At 41.6% G+C, this 12,131-nt stretch overlaps 1 protein-coding gene across 7 annotated transcripts in view; it reads right to left on the reverse strand.

Annotated features, from left to right (window-relative positions):
• Positions 1 to 12,131, reverse strand: part of atxn7l2a (ataxin 7-like 2a) — a 34,301-nt gene extending 22,170 nt beyond the window's left edge. For 2 of the 7 annotated variants that reach the window (XM_079682908.1, XM_079682907.1), the window contains exons 1-6: positions 11,927 to 12,131; positions 10,916 to 10,984; positions 8,094 to 8,433; positions 2,319 to 2,572; positions 1,212 to 1,294; positions 991 to 1,077 (exon numbers count right to left, since the gene is read on the reverse strand). In XM_079682908.1, coding sequence (XP_079539034.1) covers positions 991 to 1,077; positions 1,212 to 1,294; positions 2,319 to 2,572; positions 8,094 to 8,433; positions 10,916 to 10,984; positions 11,927 to 12,056 — 963 coding nt within the window. In that variant the 5' untranslated portion in view covers positions 12,057 to 12,131. Of the gene's footprint in view, positions 1 to 990; positions 1,078 to 1,211; positions 1,295 to 2,318; positions 2,573 to 8,093; positions 8,434 to 10,915; positions 10,985 to 11,717; positions 11,872 to 11,926 lie in introns of those variants that run through there. The other 5 variants (XM_079682909.1, XM_079682910.1, XM_079682912.1 and 2 more) reach the window with 5 other exon arrangements.

Genomic DNA, 12,131 nt, shown 5'->3' on the forward strand with positions numbered 1-12,131 from the left:
CAATGCCCCTCCATTTACCATCAGATGAACACAAGAGTGCACTATAAAGACAACTTCGGTGCAAACCGACCAGATACCATGTAAAATGCACCATGTTTTGATTAATTTGAGATTCAATAGTAATGTTAAAGCTTTACTTAACCCGGCAAGCCCAGTAACAGTGCACATACATCAACACTTTACAGTTTCCACTTCAATAAGAAGGTTCCAGACTTGCAAACATAGGGAGGAATTAATGGGAAACTTGAATGAGTGCACACAAGATCGCTGAATGAATACTTAGATGAGCAGAAGTGATGTGTAATTATGCTATAGGAGAATTAGCAGCCACGTGTGAAACGGTACCACCCTCCTCCTAACACCAAATAATGGAATGCAATCAGAAAACACTGATCATCCCATACTCATCAAGTAGAGTTCACCACATTAGAAGCATCTCTGACCAGAAGCACTGTCGCTCTTCTGCAACACCTCCATACTAACAAGTCATGTCTCTTTGGACAGTCATTATTCACACATTCGTTTATCACCCTGTTCGTCTAAGAAAAAGAGTAAACTAAAAATGTTGGTCTTCTATAAAGAAAAACATACTATTACACAATAGTCATACAATAAAATCCTATTAGCTGATATGAGACAATATGAAACAAATATATCAGTGTATCCTTTGACTGGGACCTAACAAGCATGACTAACAAAAACAAAGACATGTAAATAAAGTGACACCCTACTTAGAAAGATCACACCCAGAAGGGGTCCAAATACCATGGAGCTGCCATCAATGCTGCTGTACTGCTGTCTGTCTGACGTCCTGCTATTGAAGTCAACTACTTTTCAGTCATAAAGAATCTGCATTGCATTTCGCATTGTATGTGCCTCCATCTATCACATCATCTCTACCATAGAATTGATAAAGGTACAGTTCCAACATATTATCCAACTTGTTGGCTGTTGTCTGAGCACTGAAGAGACCACAAACTCACAACCTACTTTTCCACTGTCATGTGTACGGACTGGGTCAAAATCAAAGGTGAAAGGACTGGATCCTGAAATTAATCCTCTCAACCTTCTACTGAACTACACAGAGAAAATAGAGAAAAACAGATAAACAATTTAAAACAAGAAAAAGAGAGGAATGAGACAGAAAAATGAATGTGAGGCACATGAAGTAGTGCATTGGTGTGGTGAGGCACACTGTGTTTGGAGCTCACATTGCATGTCAGGAGGCGGGTGCAGACCTTCTTCCTGTCAGGGTCAAGGACGCCGCAGTGTTTGTCCAGGTCACACTCCCTCTCTGAGGAAACACACAGCATCTCAGATACAGCACCACGTCCAAATCTCTGCAGCTTACATAGTGACAAAAAACCGATGTCCACAGATTGTATACATATTCACCAGAATGTGTTCTTCAAGCTGGAATTCCAGTGTTTTCAACCAATTGACAGACTGTATATTCTGGAAGCATTTCCGTGCTTTTTAGTGGACCGTCAGCAAAGATGCAGTTTTAGTTTAATTGAATACATTGATATAAGACAAGCCGCGTCATGGTGTGCATTTCAGGCACGCTTTACACACATGAGCAAAATCTGAGTTGTCTTTTTAGAGGCAGTTCTGTTTTCTTCTGTATTATGTGCATTTCGACAGTATGAATAGGCTCTGAGGGCCAAACATGAGTGCATACTGTCCCTGAGAAAACCCCAGAAAACTGAAGCTGCTGTAATTAAGTGATGCTTTGAGCTGCAATGATTAGTCTATCAACAAATAAACTATTTTGATAATAGATTAGACATTAAATATTTTTTCATGCAAAATTAGGAGATTTCCTGCTTTTCTCAGTTTTTTTCTTTATCAAAATTATCTGAATATCTTTGGGTTTTGCACTGCCAAAAACACTTAAAGACATCACCATGAACTTTGAGAAACTGGGATTTAAAAAAGTAACATAGAAAAATTGATAATGAAAATAGTTGTTAGTTGAAGCTCCATCATAATTTCCCATACACATCATGGGTATACTAGTATAATGTGTGTTCTGACAGACGATAACAAGTTGGGAAAACATACACTCTGCATGGTACAGGCAAGCACCCATTCCTGGTATATTACCTGTAAACATGGACAGCATCATTTAATTGTGAACTGCTTTAAAGTTATTATACCAACTTCCTTCCCCTTAAAGATTTTCTGTGTGTTTCTAAGAAATAGAACTTTGATTGTTTAGCAGGTAAAAATCATCAGTAGTTCAAACTGAAGGAGAAGCATAAATCCTTCAACTGTTACTCCGCCCACATCACCAAAACGGCTCCACCTGTACTCACTGGAGGCCACTTTGTTGTAGGGTCTGGGGACCCGGTGGTTTGGAATTCCCGAGTTCTGGGGGGAGTCCTTCTTCTGGTTCTGGGTGGGGGACCTATCACTGGGTGGAGGCCTACCAGGCGGGGGGGTGCCTCCATGCGGCCAGGGCGGATCTCTGAGTGATGGCGGGGGGGAGCTTATAGGAGGTTCCAGAGGCGGAGGCTGCTTGAACACTGGGGAATCTGTGCTGTGGGAGGGCTTCTCCATCGGGGAATGTCTGCGTCAGGGAGGGGAAGTCCAAAGTTAGTTTTTTAAGCTGAACTTTTACCATCACTGGCAAACATTTTTACTAAAATCTACTTTTAAGAGTAAATGTTATCCCAATCATTTTCTGTAAGGTGGTGTTGAAGAATAAATACTTCAATGTTTGAATCTAAAGCGGAAAAAGCACCTGCCTGTCTAAAGACAATGAATACATGTCTGAAGCTTCCATGTTTCACAAAAACGGGGAGTTTTAAACAACATTTTAATAAAGAAAAAAACGTTATCACGCTGAACATTAGCCACCTTAATATTGTCGGTGTTGATGCGCAACCACGTGACCGCAGTGTTGAGTGTTTTGAGCTTTTTAGTTCTGGCAATTGTACTGTATGCTTCAAAAATCATAAATTGGTGTTAATATGATTGATATGATTATCCTGCTAAACTAAATGTGTAGGTATCGTAAACGTGTCTAACACAAATGTTATTTTCAGCAAAATTCCAAAACCCATTGCAGATACTCTATTGCTTCCTGTGAAGGAACTACAATAATGTCATCACTTCACTGCTCTATATTTCATATTTTAGTGGGAATGCTGATACATGCGACGCACAAAGTTCTTTATTATTCCACCGGGTTATTTTGGCCCTCTTCTGCTCCCACATTCCACATCGCAGAAACTCAATTCAAACATCAAAACGTTCAGCTCGGTCGGGAATCGATGGCTATTACTTTTCTCATTCATAACTTTCATAATTGCAGAGATACATCCCATAATTAATCCTATTTTTAACATGGAAGTCAATGGAGAAATTCTTCAGACTTGAACAATCTTCATGCTACTTCAACTGCTAACTGTTCCTTCATACTTTCACTCAGAAACCTCATTCCAACTTTAAAATGTTACACATCTTTCTAACATTATTCGTGTAACACAACTTTTTAATCTGATACCTACTTTTAGAGATATTAAACATTGTTCATACCTTGGTAAAGAGGCCTTCTTCAGATTTTAGAGTGCGTGATGTCACAGCTAGAGTGGAGGACAGATTTCATTTTGCCTTCATATTTTCTTTTAAACCTGCTATAATTCCCAAACCCTACATTCCTGAGACATACTTTTTCATGAGAAACATAGGAAAACATCTCGTAGCTTGAAAAAATTAAACAAAATAATTAAACAAAATGCCTCTTGAGTGCATGAAGTGACAACAACTTTCAACATGTCTCCATTAAACCCCATTGTAAAATCAGCCTTAATCTGCCAAAAAGGCCACATTATTAACCCGAAAGTACATTTCAGATGCTCAAGTTCCTTGACATGCTTCACGCTTTGAAATCTGTTATGGTTCTTCAACAAAACGTTCACATGCAAGAGGTTTATCTCATTCAGAACAATAAAAATGCTCTCCTCTCACTGATCACCATGGAAACCTTTGATCTCTGGACACCTCCTCAATAAACACCTGTGTCATGGAACACAATGATGTCACAACTCCAACTGACATGCTCAGAGCAGCAGACTTCAGATAATGGTTAACACAGCTCTAAATCAAATCTGATTTTACGTAATGTGGTGTTACTATGGCAACGCATCGCTCGCCATAAAACAGCAGCAGACTTCAGATAATGGTTAATGGCCCTGCCCTCAACAGATCTACGTCAATTATGGGATGTCTTCATATGCCGTTTCCATGGAAATGTATCCCTCGCCATAAAACAAGATGTCGCTGTAACTCCAATGGACACGGTCCAATCGTCCCCCAAACTTCGCTTATATATCACAGGTCCATGCCTCAACAGCTTTACGCCAAATTTGAGATCTCACCATAGGCTGTTGCCATGGAAACGCATCCCTCGCCATAAAACACGATGTCGCTGTAGCTCCAATGGACACGGTCCGGTCGTCCCACAATCTTCACCTGTATATCACCTCCCCCTGCCTCAACAGCTCTACGTCAAATCGGACATCTCACCATATGCCGTTTCCCTTGCCATAAAACACGATGTTGTTGTAACGCCTTTGAAAAGGGTCAAAACAGCACCAGACTTCAGATAATGGTTAACGGTCCAGGCCTCAACAGCTCTACGTCAATTATGGGGTGTTATATGCCGTTTCCATGGAAATGCATCCCTCGCCATAAAAGACGATGTCGCTATAACTCCTATAAAAATGTTCAAAAAGTGCTCAAAATTGTGCCAATAGTCCAGCCGTGAAGACATATACGGGACAGTTTTGAGATTTCTTCAATTCAGTGATGCAAACACAGGTATGGTGAAAAGAGAGAGAACTATTTGAAGCAGAAAAAAAACAGTGTAATATACCGTCTGACAAAGGCCTGTGCTATAATGCTTCAATTAACTGGCTATTCTTTATAATATACTCAGATCAGTAGGAGACAGAGATGTTAAGTTATAAATCAAGGGTTTTTATTATTATTTACAGCAATTCAATTCTGTTCTGTTCAATTCAATTTTTACAACATCCTCCGAGGGCCGTACAAATTATTGAACTCAACCTCCTCTAGGGGGGGTCCGGGGGGCATGCTCCCCCGGAAAGATTTTTTTTAAATATTGAAGTTAAAAGCATCATCTTTGAGAGCAACATTAGGAGATCTATGGATACATCAACACCCATTTGAAACAGAACTGTAAGCAGATTTTTCTTTTTGGATATTTTACAAATCACTCCCCTTTTAAACTGTATTTTTGTTTATTAATAACAACTTTGTTTTACTGTCATATAGCAGGGCTGCCAACATTTGAGTTCAGATTTTTTTTTTGTGAACCGAAAAAAGAAACGTTCATGTGTCCAGTGTTACAAATGTATTGAACATGTACAAACTAGGGTTTCCCATTAATGTACTGGGCACTACAGTGGAATACGCACATACACAGTGTACCCGCAACTCTTACAATGAAGGCTCGATAATCAGCTCACAGCATATAAAATGGCATATAGGCCTATAGGTGTAAGCAGAGGTAAAGTGCTATTTTATAAGTGTGGGGTGGGGGGGGGGAGATTTGTTTTTAAATATTGAAGTTAAATGCATCAATCTGGTGCATTTTGAGAGCAACATTAAGAGATCTATGGATACATCTCTCAACATCCATATGAAACAGAACTGGAAACAGATTTACTTTTTCTTGATGGATATTTTACAAATCACTCACCTTTTAAACTGTATTCTTGTTTTACTGTCATATAGTATTTCATAACTGTTTTTCATGTATTCTCATATATGGTGACCAAACCGTTTGAGACCCACTGAGATAACTAGACTAAAGTGAACTATCTAAACAGAGAGTCCCTTACCTCACTGAGCTGTAGTTATCTCTCTCAGTCTGACAGGAGAGATTTCCCCCTCTCCTTGTTTTAGAAACAGCTTCTAATATCTGTTAGCGCAGCTAGCTAAGCAGATTGTATAACACAACAATGCAAATAGTGAGTTTGGTAGAAATATACTGTATAATAGTAAAGTTATTTAAGATGATGCCATATTTATTGAAGATTTACATTATAAATATTCCCCAAAATTATTCAAAAGCATATTCTTCCAAACTCCTTGCTGTAGTATGACACACAGGAGACTATTGATGTGTGTGGTGAGTTTGGTGGTAATAAGCTGTATAATAGTGATTGAATATTATTGTATTCTCTTTTTTCTGAGTTGCACTTTGCAGACGGTCCCTGAGCACTCGTTTCTTCTCCGGCTGCGGATAGAGACCAATGTAATGTGTCCAGCTCGGAGGACGGCGCGTATTGGCTTTTTTTTAATCAAAATGTGATTGTAGTTCGTTGTCAACCTTACCACGGTACTTAGGAGAGGTAATTTGTGTCTGAATAACGTTTTGTTCATGAGTTATTGATCCGTGAAATCCGAATCTCCCAATATTGTTCCAACTTTACTGAACTAAGCCAGAAGACTGTCCCATTTCGTAGACCACTCGGTTTGCTGTTCCTTCACTTTATTTTTATATTTATATACATTTATTTTGGACGAAAACTTAGCGTGAGGAAAGGCATGTGTGGCGTGAGTGCGTGAGATATGGGTTAATTGCGTGACTCTCACGCTCAATGCGTGAGTGTTGGCAGCACTGCATATAGTATTTTATACCTGTTTTTCATTTAGTCTCTAATGTCTCATTAATAATTATAATGATCATATCAAGGTGTGCCTTAACCTCACTGAGCTGAGGTTATTTGAGCCTCTTAGAAGAGAGCTCTCTTCCACCTGGTCGTAGAAAAGCTCTTTAAATTCGTTAGCATAGCTAGCTAACCAGATGCTAATAACAACAGATCGCCACTGTGCTTACAACTAAAGACACAGCCACGCAAACACTGTGGCATGTGTACGGCTCCTTATGGGCACTGTAATATTTGAAGAGCTGGAGCGGCGTTCCGGTGCTCTCCGTCAGCACTCCTTTCAGACGAGACATATACCACGTGAAGACACGTTACGCTCGTGTTGTGTTCAAGGAACCTGTCCTCGGTCAGGAAAAACAGTCACTCGCTTGTTTAATAATTTTAGGATCTAGATTTCTTCTTCTTTTTTGAAGTGAGAAGTTGTCCGTCCGTCCGTCCGTCGGATGGACGGACGGACACCCCCCCCCCCTCTCTTCAGTTCTCCAAGAATTACACAAGTCACCCAAATCAGCGTTAAAAAAGTGGGAGGCGCCGAAAAGCGACTAATTTGCATCACTAGTCAATTGCCGTTGCCATGGCAACACAATGCTCACCATGAAACACGGTTTTCTCATAACTTCATTGAAAATGCTCCAAACGGCCCAAAACTTCACAGGTTTAGTAACGATGCAGCCATCGACGCATCTAAGCGTATTATGGGATGTCATCAAATGCCGTTGGCATGGCGACAGATCATTTGCCATCAAGTTAGTTCAAAAGTTTGCAGTTCAAATATTCTGCTGCTTTTCCAAGCCTTTTTACTTTCTTTTCTTCTCTCATCACACATTCAAGCCCCCAGTGTATAATTTCAATCTAAATTCTTCACTTTCTTCTTACACATTACATTTCAGCATAAAGCATTCTCTAGTTTATCTTGTTTTTCAAAAAAATGACTAGTTAGTGTTTGAGATTCATTTGCAATTACTACATTCTTTACTTTGTGCAATACAACTGGCTAGACTGGAATTCCAATGCAAATCAGTTTTAATTGCAAACTAATCGTGCTATAGAATCAAAATGTTGGTGGTGTATTGATAGCCTCAGTTGCAGACCATTACATTTGAACAAACTTAAATGACACGCAGCCACATTTGGCTGTAATGATCCCAAATTGGCTTGGATAACAAACCGAAGAGTAAAAAACTGGTTGTGGTTTCACTGCGGTTGTGTGCAGGTCTTCCTGATGGAGGTTCCTGTTTCTGACACATACTCCCCCAAAAACGACACCTTGTTCTTACATTTGGTTTTAGGGTGAAAATGACGTGTTCTCTATTTTGTGTGAAGGTCTAGTCTGTGAACCCTGAAGTTAAGTTATCCCTGACCCCCCAACTTGCCCCACTCTGTTCTTACCGTACTCCATCCTTGGGGTTCTTGGCGTGTCTGTGTTGTGGTGGAGTGGAAGGTGAGGGGGGGGCTGGCTTTGGCTGCCCGGCCCCCTGGCCACAACTCTCCCAGGATGAAGCGGAAGCAGCGTTGGTCCCATGAGAAGGAGAATGGCCGTGGTGGGGCCTCTGCTGGGGTGGGGGAGCAGGGGTGGGGGAGCACAGCCGGGCATAAAGCTTGGCCAGGGGGCCGTGTCGTCGCTCACAGTGCTTCTCGAACGCCTGCGGCTTCACTACTTGGCCACAATGGCTGCACAGCACCAGGTAGAAGTCATCACGGCCGGGGTATAGGCCGAAGATGGACATGTCTTAAAGAGAGGAGAGAGACATACTTATTTCACTGCCAAGTGTCACATAGCAATGTCACAAAGCAGCCCAGTATCATCCTGCATTATGAAAAGGTGTTAGATCTTCTCACTTATAAGCACTGTCAGAGTTAAACTAGACTGGTTGAATATAGCATAGAAAATCAGCATTCTGATTGTAAACGCCATTTGGTAACAATAGTGCCTCCAACTTCTTGGATTCTGACATCAACTTGGACTTACTTCTAGACATCTACAATAATTTATATTTTTACCTTTTAATAAATAAATAGAACTGAAACATTTGTTATAACATGCCATTTACTAGTTAAATGTATTGGCTGGAAACAGATCTACACTGGATTGTGTTTTTGTTCTTGCGGAGAGGGTTTTCTCAACATCCTAAATTTACTTCACTTAATCTAAGCACCTTCAGGCCTTGTCAATAGGTGACTAATTTGCCTGCAACTGTGAATGTTTGCCTGTGTATATATTGGTCGGCATGTGATAGACCAGCGACCTATCTAGGATGCAACCCACCTCTTGTCCATGTGTTAAAAGAACATCTTAGATTATCTCTTAAATTGGGTTGTCAGATTCTAAACAAAGAAAACACTTCAAACAGATGTTGATTCTTTTATGTGGGCTTTTCTTTAGTTGACTAAATTACATTTAGCTGCTGCAGCAGTTAATTGCTTAGCCTCCATGAGCGGGATGTCAGAACTCCGAGTCCTTTCTGCCTTTCAAAAAAAAGGAGCGCTCCGACCGTCTTTTCCACAGACTCTAGATAAGTACCTCTACAATACAATCCCACTTTATAAAACACATAGCTATACTGTATCGGAAGAAGCAGGTTAAAGCTATTATAAAGTGTATGGAGATGATATTGCATAGTATGCATTTCCCGAAGAAACATGAACTAAACAAATCACTAAAAATAAGTACATTTAGTCAGGGAAAAAAAGTTAAAAGAAAAAAGCATTAAATTATAAATGTATAATTTAAGCAAATGTTTGGCTCAAACATCATCACCTTGTTTTGGCTTGTATTTCCGTGTGATGTAAATGCAAAGTTTGTGAAAAGGTGCAAACGGCTTAAACTTACTATCAAGTAACTTGTTTTTGTCATGCTCCGAGATGAACACACACAAAGTGTCTGTCGGAGGTTCTGTAGGACAGCTGTTTAACACACAACCCGGCAAGCTTTTTAGCTCGCCCTGGTCCTGCAAACCAGAACCTCTTCTGCCTCTAGGCAGGGGTGGAGACCACTTAATGGAGACCAAAGAGAGGCTGAGGCACAGTTCATTGAGGCATCCAAGGTCACTGTACATGCACATTAATGCAAGCACATTCACAACTAGTCCAGGGGGGTATACTACGAAGCAGGATTTTCGCTTAGCCGGCTAACATCAGGGAAAACTCGGGGTTTCCAGTCCTACGAAGCTGGCTCTCGTTTTAGCAGGCTAGATCTCCATGGTAACTTATGCTGTGCGGCTAACCTGCCCCGGAGCAGGTTAGGTTGCAGGCTAAGAGCTCAACTCAGTGAAAGCACTGCCTGCTGACCAATCAGAGCTCAGTGTGCGGAGTTTAAAGCGATCAAGTCATACTGCAGGAGAAAGGAAATACAGAAAAGCTGCCGTTGCAGGAAAGACGCCCGGCAAAAATCACCGACTGTGTGAACGTGAACATTAATAGAATATCACCTCCCATCTTCAGAGCAATCTGACTATTATAACATTAGCGTTAAGAAAACGAGTTAAATATCTGCCACAACATAAGTAACCGGATCAGAGTAACATTAAGTACAGTCCGCGGCATATCACATCATAATGTATCATATATATTTCCTTATCTGAGTCAGCTGAGCCGTATCTGGCCGTGCAACGCTTACAGTGTCACATACTGTATGCAGAACTATTATTTTAAGCAACACATTAAGTTGACGAAACACTCGAGACAAATGTAATTAAAGACAGATCCACTCGTGTCTTAGACGGGGCAGTGATATCATAAACCTGTTAATGTACGCACTCAAACACTTTTTCTTTTACCAGCTGTATTCACCTTGCAGGTGCAGCTATGTGGCTTTTATCCTGGATAAAGTGTTTGAGTCATGGATTTTTAAAGTTTAACTTCTTTATATGTCTAATATTATAGTTGACTTTTCATTCAGGAAGTATGACGCTGCGCTGTCAGTACGCTTCTCCATGTTTGTGATTGGTCGAATGCTCCAAATACCACCCCTTTCATGTGAACGCGAACCTAACTAGATAGGGCACTGCTGGCTTGAGCGATCCACTTGACAACCCGCGTCGTAGTACCGTTTAGCGAGAGCGCGTATGTTTTGGATTAGGCCAACCGGCTAACTCAAACATATCCAGGTTAGGTTGAACCAGCTTCGTAGTACAGGCCTCTGGAGTTATTGTTTTCAGATGTCCCAAATAACAACAGCGTAATGTGCGGTAGATTAAAGTGTGCAGACTTACCCTCCTTACTGAGTGACATGGCCTCTGCAGCTTTTTTGCCATTCTTGCTGCAGTCACCTACATCAGTGCCTGAAACATCACACGTAAAAAGAGACAGATGTTTTCCAAAAGTTGTATGACAGGGTCATCAGCAAGACAAACCTAACAGCACACATTCTGCACATAACAGGCCCCTTACACTGGGTTACATAAAGGAACAATGTGCAGGTAAACTGCTTCCCTGCTGACCCTTCTCTTGGTTTCATTTTTAAACAGCAATCAGTAGCTTCAAGTGTTTTGGGATGGAGGGAGACTTTATTTGAGTTCTGAACAAAGTAACACTTTGAGGGATGCCAGGCAATGAATGAGCGTACACACTCCAATATGGGGAGAGCAGGAGCCCCTTTAGGGCAGAAGTCAAAACATACGATAGTTCGTGTCGCATACACACAATTAACAAGAGTTAAATTGAGGCTGGGGGGGCTGGCAATCACAGGAGAACACTGTTCTGAAACGAAAGAACACAGAGTAACGTTAGCTCATATCAAATGCAGGGCCAGCATTTACATCAGACCCCTCCTCCGTCACCGGTGTCTACTCTCAACCCTGCTGCTGCTAGCATTAGCAGGCTAACGCTAACTGCCTTGTCGCGAGCTAGCTAGCTCTCCACGGGAAGAAGTTGTTCGCCCAACCATCTACTCTAGCCTCCTTCCGCTGTGATGCCACTGCTGCCGGGCTGCTTTCACTAACATGAAAAACCCAATGAAGGCTGGCAGCTTGTGTCATGGGGACCCCTTTAAAGCACACACTATAATGGCTCTACCTTAATAAGCCTCACTTGTTTTTTCTTGAAGACAACGAATGCAGTGGGACCAGGAGAGCAACATGTTACCCACCCAGCGCTAGGACCCGGCAGGGTCTTTGTTTGGGTAACATGGTTAGCTCTGTGCTCCGTTTCAACGAAAATAAAGCCCGGTGCTTTGGTTACATGGCTCACTAGCTGCCAGTGTTTGCGTCGATGTTCTTCCTTACCCTCTGCCGCTGTCACACCGGCCCACTCGGCCCAGGCAGTCCAGCTTTGACCCACGAAATCATCGAGGCTAGGCACCCGCCGATCTAGAGCAGCCATTACTTTTACTGCGCGTTCACGCACCGCCATCATCACTGCGCGGCAAGCAACTTACGTCATATCTCGCGCTCTCAACATGATAGGAACTTCCTGCGTGCACGTTCACAG

The sequence above is a fragment of the Notothenia rossii genome (assembly GCF_949606895.1).
Source record: "Notothenia rossii genome assembly, chromosome: 5".
Classification (NCBI taxonomy): Eukaryota; Metazoa; Chordata; class Actinopteri; order Perciformes; family Nototheniidae; genus Notothenia; species Notothenia rossii.